The sequence below is a fragment of the Dermacentor silvarum genome, chromosome 10, assembly GCF_013339745.2.
Source record: "Dermacentor silvarum isolate Dsil-2018 chromosome 10, BIME_Dsil_1.4, whole genome shotgun sequence".
In the NCBI taxonomy this organism is placed as follows: domain Eukaryota; kingdom Metazoa; phylum Arthropoda; class Arachnida; order Ixodida; family Ixodidae; genus Dermacentor; species Dermacentor silvarum.
The window spans coordinates 98377063-98402860 of NC_051163.1; the positions used below are offsets into that span (position 1 = coordinate 98377063).

General features: G+C 46.6%; 1 protein-coding gene across 1 annotated transcript in view; it reads right to left on the bottom strand.

Annotated features, from left to right (window-relative positions):
* Nucleotides 1-2517: 2517 nt before the first annotated feature.
* LOC119466348 (uncharacterized peptidase C1-like protein F26E4.3) overlaps nucleotides 2518-25798 on the bottom strand; it is a 52323-nt gene continuing 29042 nt past the window's right edge. The window contains 7 exon segments of the mRNA XM_037726856.2: nucleotides 2518-3789; nucleotides 4478-4520; nucleotides 5825-5948; nucleotides 8755-8800; nucleotides 11117-11279; nucleotides 17767-17920; nucleotides 19768-19909. Of these exon segments, the coding sequence (XP_037582784.1) occupies nucleotides 3574-3789; nucleotides 4478-4520; nucleotides 5825-5948; nucleotides 8755-8800; nucleotides 11117-11279; nucleotides 17767-17920; nucleotides 19768-19909 (888 nt within the window). The 3' untranslated portion in view covers nucleotides 2518-3573.

Consider the following 25798-nt stretch of genomic DNA (forward strand, 5'->3'; position numbering starts at 1 on the left):
GTGTGCGCCTCGCGCCTTTTCTTGTTTACATGGCGTCTAGCGGCCGGAAAAAGTATCATACGATCGCAGTTTGGCGATCTATTGAACGTTGGTGCCAAAAGATCGTGTTTTCTGGGAATGTATGAACCGGTAAAAAATAAGTGCATCTGTATTGAGTCATTTTTTGTGTTCTCGAGCAAAAACGCTGGCCCCGGGAAATAGTGCGTAACAGGATTGTAACAGCGGCATTCTACAGTAATTGTTCATTGCTTCTGTAATGATTTGTGCTCTTTTGAACTGACTGTTGATGATGTCAGCAGATACAACCACAGGAAATAGCAACTTTTAACATTGATGCTTCTCAAACATTTAAGCCTCTTAGCTGTACTAAGCAGGAACTACAAATGGCATAAGAACATATGGGCATTATACTAAAAAAATAGCTGATTTGAGAGATCCTGATTCATTTGCTCGTTCCTGTCCCTTATATGTCATATGAAGCAGTCGAAAAGTGTTTATTTTCATCTAATAATATCCTGTGAAAAACATCAAAAAAAGAATTTATTGTGGTTTCGTTTAACCAGACTAGTGTGAGAAGTGCCATTTCGATTTTTTTTTCAGTGCTTCTACAGCAATAGCCATTTATAATATAATATGAAGTGACAGTGGAAGGTTGCGAGTCTGGATGCAGCAATACGACAGTCTGTCTTTGACAGAACCACTATCATTTTAAATGAAAGGCATTCTATTTAAGGAAAACTGTCAATGTAGGAAAGCATTCCAAATTGTAACTGAATGGCAGCTAAGTTTGTTTCGCTCATTGGTGTTCACTATGGTCTTTAAAATTACAAGAGAAGAAAATAGGTAAATTGCACAATTGGTCACGCTACTGGACAAAAAGCAGCTTCATGTCATGAGGTATGCACTATTTCGCTTGTCACTTGCACTCATGAACAGTTGGGCTAGATTTGTTTGTTTATGAAACGATAATTACAGCAGTATTATACAGGGTGTCCCAACTATCATGCACCATGATTTAAAAAAATGTCACAGTTTCGCCCTAAGGGCGAAGCAATGAATGCGATAGCAACACAGCAATGTCATACGAAGTAAGGTGAGCGGCTTTGGTAGCAATATGAATTGTAGTAAACATGAGCTGATTAAGTAAGGAGGTGTGCTGCGGCGTAAGTAGACCGACATGACGAGAGACTCGATGACCACGAGAAGGCGCGTGTGAAACGGTGGTGTTGATGAGAAGCGCTTCCCGTGGGCAGCGCGTGCGAAGGGACACATCTGTAGCGCTGCACTGCTGATCCGGGCAGCATTGCATGTGTAGCGTGCGTTGGAAAATGTGGCCCGACTATTACTAACTGAATGAACAAGCGTGGTGTGAGCGCGCACAAACAAACATGAATAGCTCACACTGAATGACTGCAGACAACGACCGTCAAAACTGGCAGCAAGCGGATACGCCGCAGCGGCGAACGTACGTGCGGTCTATCGCTTCAACGGAAACTGAGCGCATAAAGGTCAGAGCCGTGTGGAGATAAGAGACGGTGCGAGCGAGCGACGATCGCGGTTGTTGGCAGCGTAGAAGTGCGCGCCCCCCCCTCTCCCTCCGGCGCTGGCTTACCGCTTCCTTGCTTGCGCGTGGGAGAGATAAGAAACTGTGCGGACGAGCGACGAGCGCGGTTGTTGGCAGAGAAGTGCCCCCCCCCCCCCCCTGCTCCCTCCGGCGCTGGCTTTCCGCTTCCTTGCTTGCGCGTGGGAGATTGAGTGCGTTCGCTCTCCGTGATAGCGCGTGTCCCCGCACGCTTCCGCTGGGGCATACGGCGCGCGGCGAAGATTTTATCTATACGGAACCTCACGGCGACGGCAACGGCGACGCCGACGGCAGAAATCCGGTTGAAGTGTCCATATAATTGCTATCGCAATAAAATATGCAAATGCCACGTAGCTCGACCGAACCAAATGAATGTTTTTTTGCCGTCAGTTAGAGATACTAAGCTTACTTTTTACATTCCATTTAATTACATAATTAGCCTTAATTAATTAACTTCTCAAATAATATAATTAGTTGAAAAGTGTCAATGAGAAACTCATAGAGCAACATGAAAAACTCCCGATATAGCTTTCTGTTGCTCAATACGTGCTACGTAATAGTTCTTTTCCGAGCGTGAAAGAAGCCCGCGAATACACGCAAAATTACCCTGGTTCTGTTCAGCTACATGGCATTTGCATATTTTTAAATCTTGGTGCATGATAGTTGGGACACCCTGTATATTGCGCATAATTAATCAAGTCGGTGATTACAAGAGAAGTCAAAAGTAGAGTCAAAATTCACATCCTTCATTTGTGGCTCATTTCATTATTTATTCAAGAAAGTTAATTACGAGACAAATATGTGCTGTATTTGGCCTTCAGAGGAACCGATTAATGTTTCAATGACAGGGAGGTCCTGTAAGGGTGGCATTCAAGTGCATGTTCACCCGTGTTTGTAGAACAAGCGAACATTAAAAACTCGAGAGCACAGTAGAACACTTTTGCAATGGCAGTGTGTTGGCAGTGATGCATTTATTGAACTACGAGAAATGTTTACAGCTCGTAAAACAGGCCTGAGGCCAGGATGTAAACAATGCAAACACTCTTGAAACACCAAATGTCAGCATAAACTGACAAGAATAAAATTTGTGACGTCTTGTAAATAAACGAAGCAAGAAAACATTGTGGTAATAATACATAGAATTCAAATGCATTTCCTGAAAAACCAAAAAAAGCAAACTACATGAGAGGGTTCCAGTGTCATGTTACCAGAAGGCAGTGACCCTGATTGTGAACACATTGTATTCTTTAATGCACAAGTACATGTAAGGCATACTTTCTAGTGTGACCTTGTTGTATAGCATGGAGAATGAAGTAGTAGATGGTTGACAAGGTTGAAACTATTAGCAAAATAAAACTCACAATGGTACACTCTTTGTTACAGTATGTGGCCATATTAGATGTAACAAGTTTATTGCGCGTATGTGGATGTGCTGTCTTAAAGCAGAAATTCAACAACATTGAGAACTCTCTGCAGCCTTGTCAGAATCAAATGGCACGGAGGCTGGCTGGAGGGCATAAACCATGCAGATGGTTTCAACCTAATGTGTCGGAGCAGCATGTTGTTCGGCAGCGCCCAGTGTCATGAAAATGCAGTCTCGTTGTTTGAAGCCACCATAACTCGGTCTACTTCATCTGATTTTGTACAAGGCGTCTGTCTAGGGACACATGGCTTGCATTTCATACATAGAATGAGAAGCTTTGGCGCATGAAGGTGCAACATTTAAATTTGAGAAAGATCCTTGCAAAGCAATTCCAGGCACAGTGTATTTAAATAACCTAATGCCATTGTTCCGCCAAGTGGCATGTTTCTGTCGCATTGTAACGTTTTCTCATGTTTGTGTGGTAGTTCAGACTTTAGAATGCATGTGCAATGATTTACGGTCAGTTCTGATGAAGTGTACATATGCGCACTCCGGCCCTGGTTTAGTGGGAAACGGAGGCACGTAAAGGTGTGCATGCACCGCGATGGTAGAGGTTGGGTGGTGGGGTTTAGCTGAGCTCGTTAGGCGGGTAGCCAGGGTAGCCGCCGGGGTATCCGTCATACTCTCGCTCCCGTTGCTGTGACCCCTGCTGCCGGTAGTAGGAGGCGTAGCTGCGGCCCCATACGGCCAGCACGAAGGACTCGATCTGGCTTTCGTCCTCACCCCGCACAATGCGGAAGTAGCCGTTCTCGCCCCAGGCATGGCCCCACGAGTTGGCGCAGAGCTGCGTACCGATGGAGCCGCGATTAGAAGATATAGTCTGACGCGCTAGCTCGATCGCACTTAATTAATGTGAAGCAGCAAGCAGAAGCGTGGTTTTCACTAAGGTTAGAGAGATGCGCCTAACGAGCCGCCAGGAACTTTGGTACTTGCACAGTGTGCCTAAGGCGGCCCCTGTCGTGTCTTATTTGCACTGTACCTATAGTCATAGTGCAAGTGCAGAACTGTTTAGTCATATCTAATAATACTCGCTTTTCTGTTATGCGGCGTTTTCCATATTCACGGAGCATTGAAAGTTCGCTGCAACATGGCTGCTCAGGACCTGTATTTTGTAGCAAAGTCATAAATGGAAGGTGAAAAAGATGGAAAATGAAATTGGGGGGGGGGGGGGGGGGGTATTTAGAAAACACAGTCCTTGCTGCCCAATTATAGGTAAGAGTTTATTTTCCTCTGATTCTATTAATGTCTTGTCACGCAGTCTGACATTGTGACTGATACTGGTGACTGCGAAAACCTGACTTGTGCAAGCCAATGACAAATTATACAAAAAATAATCAGGCAAGCGTAAAATTTTTAAAAATTAAACAAAATACGGCCCCTGTCTGTTCTCATTATTCTTATAGGTGGTTATACTGCACCATGGCAGCCTGAAATAAATAAGAAACGAAGGGTGAAATAGTAGAGCCACTTACCCAGTACTTGATCGGACGGTACTGAGACCTGTCGACTCCCCACCTGAAACATGAAAGTAGCTGCAATGTGTGCTGTTGCAATTTCAAAGGGCTCTTTGAGAGCCCGTGGAAAAAGGAGTAATTAGGGTGCGACACCACAAACCCTTCATTTTGGCAAGAAAGGGAGTAGTTTTCAAACCTTATAAAGAGCAGCACTGTTCACGAGCTTTCAGGGACCCCACGTAGTGCAGAGTTTTGGACAAATTTTGCTCTATTGCAGTTCCACATCAAGGAAAGTTAGAACAACTTGTTCACCTTGATTTCTGTTCATGGAGAGTACATTTGTATGATAAAAGTAATGAAAAGTTATTGGAAGTATAACATAATTAGTACAGTAATTAGTCATTAGTTTTACAAACCATCCACGACAGCAAAGTTGTTCCAGCATATCAAGCTACACTACTTATACAATGTGTCCCACATAACTTGGGCCAAAATTTAAGCATATGCAAGTGTCACGTAGCTGGACAGAACCAGGGTACTAATGTTGTCTGCAGTGGCGCACCGACGGGGGTGGGGGAGTTTCGGGTGTTGTAGCCCCCCCCACACGCGTCCAGCCCCACCACTTCAACGTGTACCTTCAGTGCTCTGTTCACATTGTCATTACAATTCAGGAGTTGGCTTGAGATCGAATTTCCCCGATTAACAAAAACACTCTATCGCTGTCTTGTATTTATTCATTCACTCTTAACTTACTTTGAGTAAAACGCTGAACAAATAAACATCATCATCATCCTTGGTGCCATTAAATTATTATAATTATTAGGCATTTTATTTGCTGTTGGATTCCTCTGGCTAAATCAAGGCAATTGCATACTATGCAAAGTGCTTGCTTCCCCCCCCCCCCCCCCCAAAAAAAGTCAACCCCCCCCCCTGGCAGAGATCCTGGGTGCGTTACTGGTTGTCTGCTGTTGCTTGGAGCAAGTCAGACTATTTCTTGTATTTCACCTAATTCCATAATTAAGTAGTAATAGTTAATCAATAGCTCAATATTATATTCAGAGCAAATGGATGAATGATCATATTGCAGACCATTCTGAACATCTTCCGACCCAGCTTTCTGTTGCTGAATACCTGTTACATAGAAGTTGTTTCCAAGCCGGAAAGAAAGCCCACAAAATACAAAAGAAGTGCCGTGCTGACTAGTCGTGCAGCACTTTCGTCAGTCGAGCGACCTGTAGCTTTCGCCACCCTGCATCGAGTTGTTGAGACGGGCTGGTTTTCTTTGTTTATCTGCTTGATAGCGGCCCACGCAGTCTTAACTTATAATTGTTTCCAAGGCGGGGGCTCGGAGACTAGTATACTGACCCGAGAATGCGGACCGAATGCCACCCACTCCTGCGGAACTCGGTTGGCAGGGACTCCGAGATGCGTGTGTGTTTGTAGACGCCCGAGCGGTACAGGAAGAGGTCCTCCTTCACCAGGATCAGTGCTGCGAACATGTGAAGAGAGTCGGAAAGGAGTCGCCACATCAGCAGACATTGGCAAAAATGATTACTGGCAACTCCTCTCTGTGGTACACTCTAATAACTGTTTACACACTTTGGAGCATTTATTTGTCCCGCAATAATCATTGTCATCTATTGTGTGTGCATTTTCTTTAACACAGCGTGCCAGGTACTTCTAAGTCACGAACGGCATGTGTTATCAGATGATATAGTGTTTTTGACAGGAAACTAGTGAGCACCGAGTGTAAAGAAAGGAAATTGATGTTTGCTAATTGGTTGCGAACGGAGAACAATTGCGTACATGGCATGCATGGCCTGCTAGCTGCTCCTGGCCCACACCAGGGGGCGCGTTGAAGTTATCATCCAATCACTGAACTCGGCAGCGAGATCAAAGCCTTTCAGTATTTTTCGAAGATTCAGTGGTTTTGAGTAATACTTATCACAAGTGCCACCTGGAAAAAAGGCACGCAAAATTAAATAAATCATTTTGCCACTAGTGCAACACAAGATGAGTATGGCTTTTTTTTCACTTGCGAAAAAAAATAGTATATTGTTATGTTGAACGTTACAGGGCAACCCGGTAAATGAAGGAGTGAACAAGTGAACTCTTTTTTTTTTTTGGACTCTCGCCTCTCGGCACTGGGTTTTAGCCATAGCGACCTGTTTGACGCATGTTTGATTCTATTTAAGTGACAAAACGTATACCGTGCTAATTCTTACTTTCCTTACTATTCCTATTGTAAATTTTTCTACATTCCTCCGTTGTACATGGCTCAATGAATCTTTATTTAGATTAAAATATAATCGACCATCTAACTGGTCTCACTTATCGATTATGCTCTACTGTTTTGTTCAGTTTTACACTTTCAAGTAAATTTTTCTGAACTCGTCAACTGTGCATACAACCACACGATTCTTGGCCCATCAACCATAGTGGGTACGAGCCAATGTGTTTGAAATGTGCGTCATCTTCATCATAAACCAAGCGTTCGGAGGGATGGTCGACTGTCTTCTCTCATTACAATACATTTGATGTTTATTGTAGTGTTTTATGGTATTTTTACACGCATAGTATATGTACAGTCAACGTCCGATTTTTTGGACTCCCTAGGCGGCGTGAAAACGTTCCGAAAAATCGCGCAGTCCGCAAAAAGTGAATGCATACCTTTTACTGCCCGCAATGACTCTAATCTCCAGAGGCACACCCGAAATAGCTCGAAAGGACTGCCAGTACACTTATTAGGTTTATCGGTGCTCGTACTGTGACAGGAGGTGGCCGCTGCACACGTGTATAGTTTATGGAAACATACTATGTCCCGTGACAGTGGCCCCCTTTCCACTGTTGGTATGCTTCACCGCAATACTTCGCGTGTGCTTCACCGCGGAGCACTACTGTATTGAGGCGAAGCTGACTTGGGAACCGGCATTATACAACGCGCCGTGCATTCCAAGTTTCGAAGCCATTGGACGACGATTACAAAGGCAGAGTCGGTGCCATTGCTATCAACGGCGAATGGTCTCTGTGAAAAACACAGAACCGAACAGAAAGAAGCTTGGTAGCGAACGTCGAAGTAGCTAGGCCTAGCGTTGCCGCGATGGTGGCTACGGCAGTCAGCGGATCTGCGTGCGAGAGCGCCAGTTCGAGGCGGCGAGATAATCAAAATTGCGGTGGTGGTGGCTTTGATTAGTGCCGTTTCTGACCTGCGGTCATGGCATGAAATCCGGAAAATCGGACGGCGAAGGCTTTCTGCATCCGAAATTTCAGACGTTCTTATACATTGACTCTATGAGGTGTGGGGCAGTGCCACGAAGGCGTCCGAATTATCGGGCATGTTTGAAAAATCGGGCGTCCGGAAAATTGGTCGTTGACTGTAATGTATAATATTGTTCAATATTTATGTTCCAGTAACATGCAGTGCAAATTAAGTTCTTTCCTACCTACGGTCGCCTTTATTCATTAGTGTTTCAACAGCACATGTGCGATGTATAATTGAAAATACTCTGTATGCTGCGAGTTTTCGTTTAGACAAGAGAACGTGATTGATTTCTGCACCACCTTTGGTAGAAGCTTGCATACGGCTTGGTTTCTTGCTGCTTTAACACAAGCTATGCGAATAGCCGTATTATGTGCTAGAAATACCAGACTTAAAACGCAGGCTGCAATCTGTGGGACCGGTTCAAGGTGCTTGGCTAGGTTAAGCTGCTTTCAAAGAGGCTGCCAGAGCACGTTTGGTTGAGTGCGAGAAATGTGATGGGTGTTCGTCACGATGGCAGTCATTGCTCAAAAAATGATAAAATAGTGCGGAAAGAAAAAAAGACAGGTTGTGCTGTAAAAGTAAAGACAAACACTTTCTGCATGATTAGTGACGTGACCCTGTTCCTTACATTTACCGAGCGACTTGCTTTTCTGCACAGCATGGGACGAACCCATCTAGCACTAGTCAGCAAAATTCGCAACAATATTCTTTGATGTAGCTTAACTTACAGAAGTTGAAAGCGTGCACGTGCAATACAGACCCCAGGGTACACTCTTAAAAAGCTTTTAGTTGTTAGTAAGCGCCATCTGTCATTGGCTGGCCACTTTTGATATGGAAAACTTTCTGGATACGCTTTCATAGTGTATGCGGCTACGCACTGGGATTGTGGGCACTCATTATGTACCCTTTTATATCTTCATCAAGCGGCCATGGGCTAATGTGATGTTGCATCTCTGTTTAGGAATAGTTCTATTGCAAGAACAGAACTTCTTTGTGAATACTGGTTCTGCTTCTCTGATAAAGGCATGCTTACCTTGGACAGGGCCGTTGGCGTAGATCTCCTGCATAATGTCTTCCTCCTGTAACAGCCACAAGGATGAATGTTACTGCCACGATACTGAATTACGTTGGTCCGATAACGTGTCTTTTGTACTCAATTGCCACGCATACATTTATATTTATTGTCGATGTACCGAATACTGGGAGCACGGGAGGACACGAACACAATCGCGGAGCGCTTTATGCGGTTCTGCACATCCCTCGAATTGGTTTGCCATCAAAATATTGGTACAGATAATGTTTAATTCATTGGGTGAGCATACAGCTAGTATATTTTATGAAGTGAAAGATGTTCATGCACTTCGTTTCTCTGTTAAGAATGCGTGCAGCAGTTCAGGTTCAGAACTTATTCTTGAACTTTCTCGAAATGTAAGATGTGTAATTCTGGCCTATGCATGTTGCTTTTTGGGAATCTCGCGCTCCGATCCAGGTTGGCTGTTTTCAGTTTTTGACTGGTAATCATAACCGATGCACTAGTATTACAATTATTAAATATTCTCTAAGTGGGAAATTCATGCCTTAAATGCAGACAGGGTGTAAAGCTCGACCTGCATTTCGCAATCTTGATATTGTCACGTAGTAGTGACGCTGAAGTAAACAGTCGTAAAACTGTGTATGACAAAACTGATTCTTTATTGGGCGAACCTGTGCCCACAAAAGCAAGCTACACTCGAAGCACAACGAAAGCGGCGAATACAGTCGGCGATCGTCGAAAATTTGATCAGCGGTGAAACCGCCTGGCTTTTATACATGAGTCATCGAATGTTCCAGATTAATCCCTGGTACCCGCAGTGTCTTCTAGAAAGTTCTAGACAATTCGCGTCAGTCATATAATCAGATAGCATAAGCGTCGGTGAAAACAGGCAACGGAAAGAAGCATCGATAACATTCGAGAAGCTTCCCACGCAGGCGCGTCCTGCGCCGAGCAATAACATTTAAGATTTGTTAGCCGGTGGAAAGCGGCCACCGGTGAAAGATAAACATGTATACGTGTCAATATACATGTAGATATAGAAAAGTAGCTTTTGCTGTCCTATTTTGTACACACTCCAAATTTATCACACTAGCAATTTCTTAACTGCCATTTATTTCCCAACACCGTGTGATAATGAACAAGACTACTCCGAATAGTGTTAAAACTTCCCAGTCAGATGCAGAGCTGCGATTATTTCAAGGCATCACTGAGGTGTGTTGAAGTTTTGTGCCTCTTTTAATGCAATTCGCATTTGGGGCACTCCACACACTTTCCAGTGATTTTATTTCTGTCTATCTATCTAGATATCTAATCCTTTTACTGCCAACTTGGGTAACTGAGTGAGTAGTCTATGGTCTAATGGGTAGAGCATTGCGCTGCTGTGCGAACTGTTGTGCCAACTTGGGTAACTGAGTATGTGCCACTCGCTAGGTGTCACTCTTCAATGGAACAAAAAAAAAAAAAAACTCGCCCAGTTTACTATTCTTCAATTAACCTCTTGGATGCCAATTTGAATCACTGGGTATATTCCACAGGGAATGTGGCGCCATTCGATGAACTTTGGCACCAACTTGGGTCACGGGTTATGTGCTACTGGGTATGTGCCGCTCTTGAATTATAAAAAAAAATTATTTAAGATCTCTCTGGTGCTGAGTGGAATCAAACCCGCGTCATATATATTCAGGCAATGTTGTCTAAATACAGATGCACACGTGCGGACTTCGCGGCCGCGCCACTAGATGGCGTGAGTTGTCTAAGGGAAGCATGAGGAACCCGGCTGCATACACACCTCATACATGACACATCTTTGTAGTGGCAGTATGATGTGTTGCTGCATTGTCTCAATGCTAATCGCATCATCATTAACATTCGTCGTGGAATTTTTATCGTAATTATTGTGTACTTTACGAGCGTCACGTGTTCCCTTGTGTTTTGTAATACGCATCCAGAAATAATGTTTCATGGCGGTGCAAGTGTTTGTAGCAAACAATCAAATAAGCTTTCCCACTTTAATACAACATGGTACGGCTCAATTGAAGAAAGCGCATGCGCACAGCAGGAGGGAATATACCTCGTGACAAGCCTGAAACACCCCGCTGCGTAGCAGGTAAATTTTATTTGGTGGTGTTGGCCCCTTCCTAAGCGTGTAGACACTTGTGCTGTTCATCGTACCACATTTTAGCGACACCCTGCAGCATGAGTGGCTCATATAAGCTCCGCCCCCAAGTGCGAGCAGCGCCCCCTCGTATTCCCTTAACCGCACTGTTTATTCATCCATTTATTCATCCCGTGTATGTACCCACAGTGTTTGTACCGTTTCAGGCGCATCGCAGGAGACTCGCAAGACATTCGGTATACTCACGTTAGCGGGTACCCTGTAAGGCGGAGTAGAGAAGTACTTCTGGTCCGTCCTTCCCGTGGGGCATTGCGCGTCTTCGGTAGGGACGCGTCGCCGGGGAATGCGGCAGGTGGCGCTGGCGTTGTTTCGCGCGCCTTCATACGGGTAGCACTCCTCGGCAACACCACTGCATGAAGGGAACGGCTACACATGTCGCGCTGCAGAATTATGATTCTCTATGCTCAGTTGCTTCAAAGCAAACAGTTGTTGCTGCTATCAATTTTAGTTCTTAACTATCGCTCGACCAGCAGGACAAAATTATCAATTGATTGATTTATTGGATTTAACGTTCTTGAGCAACACTGAGATACTATGTATAAGACGCATAGCAGAGGGCTCCGGATTAATTTTATTGCGATAGAAATTATATGAACACTTCAACCGGATTTCTGCCGTCGCCGTCGCCGTGAGGTTCCGTATAAAGTCCAAGGGCGATAAAATCGTCGCCGCGTGCCGTATGCGCGAGCGAAAGCGCGCGGGGGACGCGCGCTATCACGGAGAGCAAACGCACGGCGGAAAGCAAACGCGACCGTCGCGCGAAAGGCCAAGGGGGTATGGGAGGGAGGGAAGCGGGGCGACGCTGTGCTCCGGCACCAAAGGCGTATCTTGCAGCCGGGCGTAAGGGGAACTTGGCACTCAAACTCTCACGCGAAAGAAAGAAAGCGGAAAGGCAGTGCGGGAGGAAGGGGGGGGGGGGCGCAGCTTCTACTCTGCCAACAACTGCGCTCGTACTTTGCCCGCGGCTGTGGCGGTCGCCCGCACCATCTGTTATCTCCACACGGCTCTGACCTTTGTATGCACTGTGCATTCGCCGCTCAGTTTCCGTTGAAGCGATAGACCGCACGATCCTTCGCCCGCTGCGGCGGCTGTGCTTGCTGCCAGCGTTTTGACAGTCGTTGTCTGCGGTCATTCAGTGTGATCTATTCATGTTTGCTTGTTCGCTGACATTAATTACGTTAGTAAGCGAATGTGTCCAAGTTTATGCAGCCAATAAAACTACTATCCCTACTCCGAATAGCTCTCTACTAATTTCCTTTCGCAATTGATGCTTCGCCTTTCGGGCGAAACTGCGGCATTTTTTTCACCATGTGGAGTTCTTAACGTGCTCTCAAATAAGAACTTGGGATAGTACAGAGTGGGTACGTGAATGTGAAATTGTGAAATGCTCTATAGCGAAGACTGCTACAATGAAATTACGTGTACAACGAAGCAGTTTAGGCGTCCCCGACGGCTTATCTATTGTTTTACAACGTACGCACTTAGCGGCGCCATCGCTTGCCCTCCACAGCTGTCGCTGAGCTATGATGCAAAAGGGAAACGCCGGTCCCCAAAGGCGTTTAACTGCGTTTGACGTTACTGCGAAATTAAAAAATAAAATAATTCAGCATTACATTTCGATTAGCAACAATAAATCTCTTAGGTAAGTGAGATAAGGTTCATAGAACGGCAGGGAGGTTGACCAGGCTTATCCCGGTTGGGTACCCTGCACTGGGCAAGGAGGAGTGAACGACGGGAAGAAGGGTGGGGAGGTATGCACGCACAACATACGCACAAGCGTTCATCGTTCAGTCTGCCACAGGCGGCCATATAAGCTGGTAGACATCTAGAAGCGCAGCATCGCTTTTGTGGTTTTGCACATAGCAGACGCACGAGGCCACGGCCCCAGGATCTTCTGTTCTTTAAAGGGCCTCTCATCTGTAGTTTCCCTGAAGCAGTCGGAAGGGCACGCCTCTGATCTTCATATGATGGGCAGCTACGCAGCAGCTGCTTGAGAGTTTCTTCTGTGCAACGTGTGTAACATTTGACACTGTCCGCAAATACCAGCAGGAATGAATAGGTGTTTGTGAAAGCAGCAGCTACTCTAGGGCGACAAAGTAAAGTATCTTCACCAGTAAGCGCGGGTATGACCTATACTTTCAAAGTGGGTTCGTTTGGTGTAGGCGCCGCTTAGTGTATACCGGTGAACTTCATTAATGTTAGAAGGGATGGCGGGGCTAAAATTGCAATTTTTGCCAGAAATACGAATTTTCTCATTTTCTGTTTTGGACTTCTCAGCATATAAAGAAGCTCTTCACCAAGTTTGGTCATTATCTGTGCGATATAACAGAAGGAAATGAGCTATTTTCACCCGGCAGTTGCATGTGTTTTGGCATGTTTTGAGATCTTTGAATCAGTTTTTCTCAACTTTCACTTTTTGACCAAATTGGACTTTTAGGAGAACTATGGTTCCGAAACTGCAAAGGCGAAAACTGTTTGTAAGATTGTTTATAGGCTGAAAATGTTTGAGAAACAAAACTATGGAAAATGTTTGAGGAAAAATTTCTCAATTGCTTTTACAGACAAAGTAGTATAGATTTCTGGAAAACAGTAACAAAAAGAAAAACTTAGTTTTCAAGTGATGCTGTTTCTACTGACGAAGACATAAATGTGCAAGCAGCTGTCCCTATCGTGTAATATAGAACATCCAGATATTTATTCTGAAAATTTAATCGAATAATTTTAAATATCTGTATAGTTTTCCTAAGCTAGGCTCATTTGCTCAATGGGACAAGCATATCTTTCTTTTTCTATTTGTGCTAGGGTAATCAAATGTACCACATGTTTTAATGACAAGAAGACAAAGCCTCCTGTCGAATTTTGTTAAAAGTAGCATGTCAGTTCCAAAGTTGAAACTTTGGAGGAGTGCTGAACAACGGGACAATGAAAGACAGCTGTTAACTTTCAGCCTTGCATGCCCCCCCCCCCCCCCCCCCCCCCCCTTAACGTGGATAAAACACTTAGTGGCTCAGTGTTGCAATGGACAAATTCGTGGTTGCGTGCACGTAGAGCCTTCGGGGCACGGACCATCGTCGTGACGAAGAAAATCGCTGAAGTGGGCTTCGCCGCATTAAGTCAGTTATTGCGGTAAAGTAACCTTTAAAGAACGTATTGCTTAGGCAAGCGCAAAAACGTTCATAATCGTGTAAATGTTCGAACGTACAAGACTGTTTCTCGCGACACTCCAAAGGGCGTCGCTGCACGCCTTATATAAGGCTAATAGTTTTATTTGGAACTTGACTGTCGCTATTAGGAAGTTGCTTATTTAGCGTGCAAATGTGGTGCTGCCAAATTAGCTAATCCGAGCTCTTTTTTTCTCGGTTTAGCCAGCTATAGTTGGGATGTAATCCAACAACAAAAATTAGGTACACCGTGAGTACATCGTGCCGCATTCGGAAATCGTCAATTATCTGATGTTTCGAACCGCGTTAGGAAAATGTATGCGTCTCCGGAAAAAGAGACTTCATTTTTTAAAGGGATACGGACACAAAATCAGAAAATTTTACAGTTATGCTGAAAATGAATCCTATGTGTGATTACACCGAAAAGAAGTAGTCACTTAGCTCATTTTTGAGCCGATGGCTTTATTTTTGGCGTTTTTGTGAGTGCGCGCCTCTCTGCCCGACCCGCGGGAGTTGGAAGGCGTGACGTCACGACACCCTCGTCGGATAGCCAGCCGGCCGGCCGCGGTCATTCGAAGCGTGCTGACGCCGCCATCGCGAGCATGGATTCGAGTTCTAGTGCCTCTACCAGCGATGGGTACACGTATGAAGACGAGGACCATTCCAATTTGGCAAGAAATATTACCGCTTACGGTTACGAGCCTTCCGCGTCAAGCGACGAAGAAGAGCAGGCGGCCGCGGAAGTGCCGGTCAGGTTTTCGCGAACCGTAGCGCGAAGATTTCGCTCTGCAAAAGACACTTGTGCAAGAATTATTTGTTATTTCTTCTGTAAACTTGCTTTCTCAAGAGCGCACGCAGGCGAGGCAGCTGCGCGGGGTACTTCAGCAGTGCGTGGATGACTGTTTATGCCGCCGGCGTGAGCAACTGCTGTGAGGTATCAGTACCTCCGAGACTCCCACGTTCACTTCGCCAGCCGCCCAACAAATGGCAGCACCTGTCTGGCGTTCTCCCCAGTTTTCCCCCGCTTTTATCCTGTGGAGAAGCAGAGCTGTGTGTGTGTCTGTCGCGCGCGCCAGCCTTAATTGTATTGTTTTACTATGCTTTGCAAACATTTTTAAAGACATCACGGCCTTCGTGCCCAGCCTCGGGCATCTCGCCCCAGCCTCGCCCTCACATTGCTCAAGAAGGCTGCAAGTGAACGAAAACAGCACCGACATCTTTTCGCCTCCTCTTTGCAAACGCGCCGCTGATCATTTCTGCCTTGCGTTTTCGCGAGAAGACCGATGGCGCAGCGTCAGGCTTTAGGCGTTGCCTTTGAGTGGCATGCCGAGGCTTTTAAGCACAGCCTCATCGTCACATAATTATCGTCGACGAAGTGGTCCGCGCAACTGAAGTCATTTTTTAGAGGTCTCCAGGCTGGGCGTGATGGCTGACAGGCTGGTATCCAAAGTTTACGCACGTTCTCGTCTCTGGAAAACGTGTGCGACGGCGTGTCACGACCGACGATGATGTTATAACAGCAATGTCTGGGCATTTCCTCCCGCCGCGACGAACGCGTCGATACCAAGCGGCGACCGCGGGAAGGCGCATGTAAGACGCACCACCTGCGCGGAGCGCCGACGGGGATAATGTTTAGGACGGACCACGTGCAAAGATCGCGGAAAGGGGTTAAACAAACGCTGCAAGGGACCGGAACCCCCGGAAACATTGCGACAGCTTTGGCCGACCTTGGCCGCGCGCGCGCGCGCGGGTGGGTGTTATGACGTCAAATTTCAGCTTCTGCCGGCGGCCGCTTGGAAGCAAGGTGCAACAGAAAATCGCAAAAAAAAAAGATGTTTCTCGTTCTTTTTTTTTTTTTTGAGAGCAGCTTGTTGTATTCGTCATTTTCAACAGTTAAACTTTTGTTGCGACGCAAAAAACCACCCGCCAACTTTTGTGTCCGTATCCCTTTAAGCTTCGTAGTACTTCGACGCTTCCTGTGAAGACGCGGCAGAAGACGCGCCATGTTGGCCGTTCAAATTTCAGCTTCTGCCGGCGGCCGCTTGGAGGCAAGATGCAACAGAAAATAGCAAAAAAAATGATGTTTCTCGTTCTTTTTTTTTTTTTTTTTTTTGAGAGCAGCTTGTTGTATTCGTCATTTTCAACAGTTCAAGTTTTGTTCCGATGCAAAAAACCACCCGCCAATATTTGTGTCCGTATCCCTTTAAGCTTCGTAGTACTTCAACGCTTCCTGTGAAGACGCGGCAGAAGACATGCCATGTTGGCAGTTCAAATTTCAGCTTCTGCCGGCGGCCGCTTGAAGGCAAGGTGCAACAGAAAATTGCAAAAAAATGATGTTTCTCGTTCTATTTTTTTTTTGAGAGCAGCTTGTTGTATTCGTCATTTTCAACAGTTCAACTTTTGTGCCGATGCAAAAAACCACCCGCCAACTTTAGTGTCCGTATCCCTTTAAGCTTCGTCGTACTTCGACGCTTCCTGTGGAGACGCGGCAGAAGACGCGGCAGAAGACGCGCCATGTTGGCTTAGTTGCTATGATGTTGCCCTGCTAAGCACGAGGTCGCGGGTTTGCGATTCCTGGCCCTGGCATTTTCATGGGGGCCTTCGTGTAGTGTGCATCGGGTGCGAACCCCAGATGGTCTAAACTAATCCGGAGTCTCCCACCGTGGCGGGCTTCATAATGAAAATTTTCAACGCGGCAGAAGGTTAGAGGATTATGTTCCCTGGGAGGGTCGGTGGATGGGTCGCAAGCTATTTAACATTAAAAATGAAGCCTGAAATCAATCCAGTCACCATCAGGGGGCGCTGCCGCGCAGCCATGCGCGCGCTATGGTAGTTATGCATTTCACCCAGACTCCGAGAGTGTGGGCGTCTGTTCACGTATTTCGGATGCCACAATGGATGAAGGCTGACGAACTTGTGGAAACGATTAAACCCAGCCTTCAGGACCCGAACACCAGAAGAAAAGTAGACGGGCACACGCTGGGGCGTCCGTCTACGTGTGTCCGTCTACTTCTCTTCTGGTGTTCGCGTCCTGAAGGCTGGGTTTAATCGTTTCCACAAGTATGTACCAACAGGCCCAGCAACAGACTCACTCTTCTAAGGCTGACGAAGTCAGACGACGTTGTGTGCGTATACCAAAGAAGCTGCTCTCGAGAACACGCGGTATCCGGTGTGATAAATGCTGCCTGGTCACGGCGAAAGACTTTATAGCTGGATAAATCGCTGAAATTCGCACCGCACCCTCCTCATCCATTTTTTTAAAGCGAAGTTTCCTTTAGATAATCTGCACCGTCATTGCGTGGTGGTTGTCTGGCATATCTCGAGTGCCTCACGCACAGCGCGGCACTCGATAAATCGACAGCATTTCCCTGTCGATTTCGAGGGACATTCCTCCCTTGCTCCATGGAAAACGAATCACACTTCGTTGCTCGCACGCCGTGGACGTGTGATGCACAGTAGCGCCGTGCCGCGGAGCTACCGGCAGATAAGGCCAAGCGGGTCCATGGGTCCACCGCTGGGAATGGATACGTTGCCTTCGCATTTACAGCCATAATTTGGCTAAAAAAATTGGGGCAAAGGGGCTGATTCGCCCTCGTAGTTGAAGGGTAACCGGCGTTCAAGGCAACTGTGAGTGTCACTCTCTTTGCAAGTTGGGACAATGGGAATTATACGCACCCGTAGTTGACGAGGAACCTCCAGCCGCGGTCAGCGTGTCCACCTTGGCAGACGACTCGGCGTCCTCCGTTGAGGCAGGACATAAGGTCTTGCGGGGACACTTCCACCTTGTCCACGCCTCGGGACTGGATCGACAGCCGATCGGAAGCCACAGCTGCGAAATGGCAGCAGAGACGAGTCTACTGTGAAAATGACCTCGAGGATTCATTGGAGCGACAGACCTGACGAATGCAAGACGGAACACCGGCTAGCCCGGTCTGGCAGAAACGAAGTTGTAAATGCGCGCGGAAACTTACGATATAATTATAGTACGCTCAACCGCGACTAATCTATGCACCAGAAAGTTGGAGGTAACAAAGAAACCTCAGAGTAAACTGAAGATCGCCTAGAACGCATATATATATATATATATATATATATATATATATATATATATATATATATATATATATAAAGGGACGTCTCTGCACTTTAGAGGGACTGCCAACCGATTTTTAAGGCCCTCGTTTTTTTATCATTATCATCAGCCTAAATTTATGTCCACTGCAGGACGAAGGCCTCACCCTGCGATCTCCAATTACCTCTGTCTTGCGCTAGCTGATTCCAACTTGCGCCTGCGAATTTTCTAACTTCATCACTCCACCTAGTTTTCTACCGTCCTCGACCGCGCTTCTCTTCTCTTGGAATCAATTCTGTTTTTTTTTTTTTTTTTAATGGCGCAACGCAAAGCTCACCCTCGGTTGTGTTTAGACCTAGTGCGGTTATTTCCCAAAGCGCGTGGATATTTCGTAAGCAGAATTTTTCAATCTGAGAAGCCTCTAAAAAGGTAGGAGTCCCTCCTCCAGCAACGCTAAGAAGTGAGAGCGATGCCGATAGCCTGGCATGCGAATTGTGAAGCCGCCCATTGTTCTGCTTGCACAGGAGTGAGTTCAGCTGTGGTTAATCACCTATATTTTGACATTTTCAATCATTTTTGAAAATAAAAAGCTGGTAGATTAAGTTTGCGTTGTTGTACTAGACCTTTCTTGTGTTTGCATCGTGTTTTTCCCCAAGTACGCGCCTACGTCATGTGTGGCTGGCCCCTGGCGTCGTTATTCTGTCGATAAACGAGCCAAGCCAAGTCATCGAAAACGAAACCATGCTTTTGCACATGACGCCAATTTTCTGCTCACTACATGGCTTATCTGCACATTGTAACTTAGAAAAAACTTAGAAGTGTACTGCATTTCAATATTAATAAAAAGACCAGGAACCGCGTACACTAGTAGAAGGTCACGTGGTAGAGCTCTTATGCATCTTCATGTTTTTGCCGCGTGGGGCGCCAAATGTCATTTTTCGCGACTTTTACTAAAGAATTAAAAATATAAATTCACGTTTAATGAGAAAAACAGGGCTCGTTTTAGCCAATACGGTAGACAATCTTTCCATCAGCGGGGTTACTCAATTCACGTTCTGAGGGATTGTCTGTCCCTTTAAACTGTGTGCTATTTTCGCGCATACGGCTTCACATGCAGTAGTGCACGCGAAAACCAAGAACGATAAAAAGACAGATACACAGCATATGCGCCTCCTATGGGGCTCGCAAAGGGGGCCTTATTCATGAACCGCCTAGCTTTAGTCAATACTATTCTGCAAGAAGCTGAGGAGTCGATATTATGAGAGAGAAGTGGACATTACATGCATTGGCATGTAATGTTATGTGTAGATCCGATAACCGGCGCTCTAATTAGAGTAGCAAAACTGTGTTCAGGGGTTGCGAAAAAAGCAGTCTAGGGTGGCAGAGGAGTGCGATTAGACGATTCGCGGGCATGGAGTAGAAGGTCCATGTATCAAGAACACGAAGCCTTTGTTCCAGCCTCCTCTTGAATTTTGAAGGAATAACAAGGTTTATTCGCTAACTTATTCACTGAACGGCTAGAATTAGCTGTAATTGGAGATCCCTCGAAGATGCCTTCGGGTTGGGATCAGCATAAAAATGTGTGCTTGACGATGAGTGTATACCTGCAGTGGAGAATGCCCAAGACGAGGCGCAGTCCCCTTGGTCCCGCACCCCGTGCACCAGGCCCGGCCATCGGATGCGAGCGTCGAACTCCTCGGGCAGCTGCTCGCGCTTCTTCAGGTGCAGCTCGCTCATCTCGACAGTCTGCCAGCGAGGAAAAATAGAATAGAATAAAATAGATTTTAAGTAGTTTACATTACAGACCTATTCAGTCGGCATAAGCGGTGTGGCTTGAGTGCGTGACTGGGCAGTTCGGCACAGGAGTGCACTGATCCAGCAAAACAAAACAAAATAGAAAGAGATACAGAATAAAAACATAACGCTTACACGCTTATGCATTAAATACGCTTATACATTGAAGAAAATAAACGCTCATACAACGCGCATACAATGAATAATACGTGCAAGTATGTGTAGGCGAATGCAGAGAACAAAAGCAAGAACCGGCTCGGATGACAATAAAAGGTGGTGTTTAGAAATGTGTGGATTGCACCGAAGTTCTCAAGAAGGTCTCCCTGTTACGCGGTGGTGGGTGGGCATGCATACTGTGTAGTTTATTAAAGTAAGAGGGAATATAAAAAGTGCGAGTTCTTCGACCATAGTTTGTAAAAATCCGGAGAACATATTGCTCTATTCTTCTTAGGGGTCGTGTTCGACATTATGGATTTCAAAAGCAGTAGAAATTTAGTTTCTTTCAACGACATCGAGAATATATTTTTTGCCAACATCATATACAGAGACACGCATATCCTCCTCAGACCAGAAGACCAGTTCGAGTACGTTGAACTGGTACGTTGTCAACGTGAACCTCCTCCCCCTCTAGTGCGTGTTTAAACGCTAAGCATTGGTTAAATGCGGAAGGCAACGTGTCTATGGAGAAAGTAAGACGTCTAGTCACGCTGCTTGTCCTAGAAGCCCCCTTTTCTTTGCCTAAACACAGAGATGCAATTGTATCTTCGCATGGTAGGTTGGCATGTCGATGCTACTTTCTGGCTTTTAATGACAACTCGCGGCTCTCGGAGCACACTACGCGGGTGCCTTTCGTCGTCCGTGACGACACAATGGTCTATAGATCAAACTAACACCAATTAAAGTTATGAGATTTTACGTGCCAAAACCACCATCTGATTTTGAGGCACGCCGTAGTGGGAGAATCCGGATTAATTTGGACCAACTGGGGTTCTTTAACGTGCACCTAAATCCAAGTACACTGGTGTTTTCTGCATTTCGCCCCCATCGAAATGCGGCCGCCGTGGGATTCGATCCCGCGACCTCGTGCTCAGCAGCCCAATATCATAAACACTGAACAACCACGGCAGGTCAACCAACACCAATTATCACCGAAGCTAGCTTACGGCAAGAATATGCATGGGCCACTTCCACAGACACACAGAGAGAAAAAAAAACTATTTAATGAAACGCAGAGAATTCTGCCGGCGTGTGTAAAGTCAGCCACATGCTACTCTGCATGTAGGAGGAGAGGGACTCAAAGACCCTTATAAAGAGGGAGAGAGGGCGGGAAAAAAATGAAAAGGTGTGAAAAAGATGGACTTGGCATTTGCATGTGAAATTATGTTCACTATGTTGCATTCAAAATAAAGGCTGCGTAAAAATTAAGTTTGGTCATTCGAGTGTCCATTTATATAGCATTTCCTAGAGCCGATCAAGCATGCCAATATGCCGAAGATAAGCAAACTACAGGCTATTCTGCATGCATCCGAATTTAAATCCGGGCCTGATATATTACGTAATAGTTTCGAAGTTAATTTTGAAAAGAGTTCAACGTCATGTGCAAGTAAATGTTCAAGGGGTCGCATAACGTTACACAGACGCTCAAGCGAGGGCTGCCGCCAGGTCGCAAAGAAATCAACTCAAGCGTTCGGCACGGATAGACTACGCGCTGTCACCAAAACAATTCTGTCAAAAAGAAGAAAAAATGTGGTTGATCCCTCTTATATAGGAATCGGTATAGAACACGAAAGTGAAACGTGTCTTCACAGAAGTAGTGTAATGTTTATTGCACATTGATATATAATGTCTATTGGTGTTTTGTGGCTAAAGCGCCCTTAGGCGTTGATGCACCCACGCTGACGCCTGGTGGCACGTCTCCTCCATCACGACTACCAACGTCGATGACCATGAGCAACCGTCGTGCATATGGAAGCTGCACTACGCTGCACACGCTAGCACAACGCGAAAGACGAAGCACGTAACTGACACACTAATACAACGCGCAAGACAAAGCACGTAACTGAATCGTCACCGAGTCAAATCAGCGCGTACAGCGCGTCGTAATTGCAGCCTCCGCGATCAACTTCAGAAACATTTTCAGAGCTAATTGCGGAGGCCACGCTCCGCTGTGCTGAGTACGGTGAACGCCACCTAGGTGGCGTTGGTAGTGGTTCTTCATGCCAGCGTCCCTTCGAATGCTGGCATCGAGGCGTCGTAGTGCTGAGACCACCGAAGCGTTCACTGTCGGTGCGCGTTAGTGTCATAATGCAGTACTTCTCTTTTCTGCTCGTAGGCGGCGGCACCGCCCCGAGCAAGAGCGCGGGTACACGGAGGAGTGTTAGATATATAAGGCGCGTCTGTGTAGCTCTCTGCAAATGCGTTTGTGGCGCAATGGGTTAAACGCTCGGCGATCTGTCGTCGCGGACCGAGAGGTCGTGGGTTCGATTTCCAAATTTTGCATGTTTGTGGAACTTTTTCTTCTGGTTTCTTTCTTTGTATTATGTTCGTGTACATTGTAAGAACGTCATTCCGTATTTCCGTATGACGTATTTCCGTGACGGAAATACGTCAGTGAAGTCTTGGTGGACCCCGGCATAAAACACTTTTGTGTTAAAAATTACTTCATCTCCCGCTAAAGGGAACCATGTGTGGATGCGAAGCAGCGGGGAGATGGTTAGCTTGAGCGGGAGATGGTTTCCGCGGCAGCGGCCCTAGCGCTCATCGCGGCGCTGCACAGGAGAGAGAATGAGGCGCGCGCGCTCCGTCATTTTCATACCGCGGAACTACCGTGGCGCCCCCAGCGGAGTATGCAGCTGTCGCACCACCTGTCGTGCGCGCCGCTCCGGATTCCCAGAGGAGAGAAAGGGGGGCGCGCAGGAGAGGAGAGAGGGGGAGGGGACGCGCATGCGCTGTGGGGGTGTGGGATGCCGCGGGAGGGACGGACAAAGCCCCCGCCATAAGCTGCTTCGCATCTAAAAAACGAAGGCGCGGAGATCTGTCGGCAAGTGACATCACTAATTTCCATGACTGTGTGTGCACATATTCTGCTTTGTATTCGTCATTGCGTTTCGTTCTCCCGCCCCACTCATCGGTTCACGTGATAGATGGAATAAGCAGTTGACCTGGCCGCCGTAGCGCATATGGCTATGGTGTTGGGCTCCTGAACACTACGTCGTGGGGGGTTCGATCCCCGCGCGCTCGGCAAATGTAGATATTAGACAGTTTTAGCAGAGCGTTCACGAGGAGGGGGCCGTTCTACTCCGGCGGCCGCGCGGGTGCCGTATCTTGAAAGCGATCTGCGACGTGAAAAAAGTGCGCGCCAGCGCGAGCCTCATCTGCAAAGCGATCTGCGATGTGGACAAAGTGCAACTAGTGCCGGTAGCTACGCATGCGCTGTAGAGCACTGCACGGGCCGATTTTTTCAGCCCGGGCTTGGCCCGGGTCCGTTTTTACGTTGGGCTGCCCGCCCGAGCCCGACCAATAGTTTTATGGCGAGACCCGGGCCCGGACATAATCTACGTCACCCACCCGGCCCGACCCGCCACCCCTTTGCCTTAGGCCCGAGCCCGGCCCGAGATCACCGAGCGGCATTTAAAAAAAAAAAAAAAAAAAAGCCGGCAAATGCCACGCCCTGTGGGAGTCGATGTTATGCGAAGCAGTTGCGGGGAGCCTCCCCAGTTAACGAAACGACCTTTAGAGCACCAATACATAGGCGGCCCTTTCATCACCTACATTACACGCATGTCATGACATTCATGTCATGAGTCCTCAGGAGTCCATTTAGCAACACCTAAAAAACCTTAAGGCGAAAGCCTTAGTCATGCTCATGACTATGGCTTCCACCATCAACCTTTATCCTTTTCATTCCCTTAGTACCACATCGAACCCATTCCATTGGTTTTTGAGTGCTAATCTTTTTCGCTGAGTCACTCTCATTTTAGGTGAGTCATGGTCATGATCGACTATGACTTCTACCACAATCTTTTAGTGGTTTCTTCACTTTGTGCCCACGCCCGAAACCATTTCAGTGGTTTTTGAGTGTTAATGTTTTTTCGCTGAATCATTATCATTTTTGCTGAGTCATGCCCATGGTTATGACTTCTACCATAATCCTTCAGTGTTTCCTTCACTTATTGCCCACGTTAGAACCCATTTCAGTGTTAATCTTTTTCGCTGGGTCATTGTCATGACCTACATGACACGCACGTCATGACATACCTATCACTTCGTCATACACTCCGGTCATACTATGTCAATTTTGGTACCTACCAAGGTAACGAAACGACGAGAGCACCAAGACGTAGGCGGCTGTTTCATGACCTACATGACAGGCATGTCATGACATTCATGACATCATTTATGTTCGTCATATACTCTTGTCATAGTATGCCAATTTTGGTGCATGCCAAGTTAACGAAACGACCATGAGAGCGCAAATATGTAGGCGACTGGATAGATAGATAGATAGATAGATAGATAGATAGATAGATAGATAGATACTGTCAAACTAGCAAATATTCGCCAAGGAATGCTTCGCATTTAACATAAAGAAGAGAATGAAAGGAATTTATTCTTAAGGCATAAATACATGTGATATGTGATTATGAACACCATTTGAGCGGCCTGAACGCAAATACCAGTGCGCGAAGGAGTACGAATGACCCTGCCGAGCAGTATCGCCAGCAGTTTCCAACGGCGCGACCCTGATGCGGCGCAATCCACTTCTATCGCCACGCCGCCACAGTATTTTTCCACGTCGGGCGCCTCATTGCAAAGCATGCGCCGCGCCGCCCCAGCCAACGTTACTAGATTACCTAGTAACGGTGGCCCCAGCCGCTCATCCCACTCAACCGTATTCTAGTACTAGCCGAAGCGCAGCCACGACCGGTCGTGAGCGCAGCGCATGGATGGAGTAAATGGAGAAAGCTTCTCGTTCCTCTTTCCATGGTGCAGTGTAATGCGCTGCTGCTAGGCGGCCGGTTGAGAACATGCGTGCAATCATGGATGGACGCAGTGCCATATTTCAGCCGCGTGACGAATTATCTTACCAGTCATCGTTTTACCAATTCGCCTTTGAAGAATCAGCAAGTCGCGAACGCGCTTGTACCGCGCTGAAAGCATTAATTACATTGATTTAGGTAAGGAATACAAGGGCATCCGTTGGTTTGAGGTGACTTCGGTCTTTCTGGACTTTTAAAACAGCTCAAAATACGACAGAAAAAGAAAATAGAAGTACACAGGAGTAGCACTGTTAGCTTCCAGCTGCGCCGGGGCAACAGGTTTTTCAGAGTTGAGACGCGCGAGGATAACTCGCTGCACGTTACAAGCACATGCCGTGCCCGAGCCCGGCCCGAGCCCGGGAAAAAACTGCCCTACCCGGCCAGGCTCGTGCTTTTGGGTAAGCCCATGCAGTGCTCTAATGCGCTATGCTTTCGACCTTTATTTCGTGTTGAAGCGAGATGCGGTACGAAGGTCACTTCGCTTGCTGCTGCCGCGCCTCCTCACTCCAGCGTTTTGACAACGAGCTTCCGCGGTCATCGTGCGAGATGTTTTCATGTTGACCTGTGCAAGCGTGACACCGTGCTTGTTAATTTAGTTCGTAATCGAATGTTTACAAGCTTATGCGGCCGATAAAACTACTGTCCTTAGTTGGTATAGCTGTCTATCAATTTGCGTTTGCAATGGATGCTTCGCCTTTCGGGCGAGACTGCGACATTTTTTATTATTGCGATAGCAATTATATGTACACTCCAAGCGTATTTCTGCCGTCGGCGTCGCCGTCACCATGAGGTTCCGTATAGA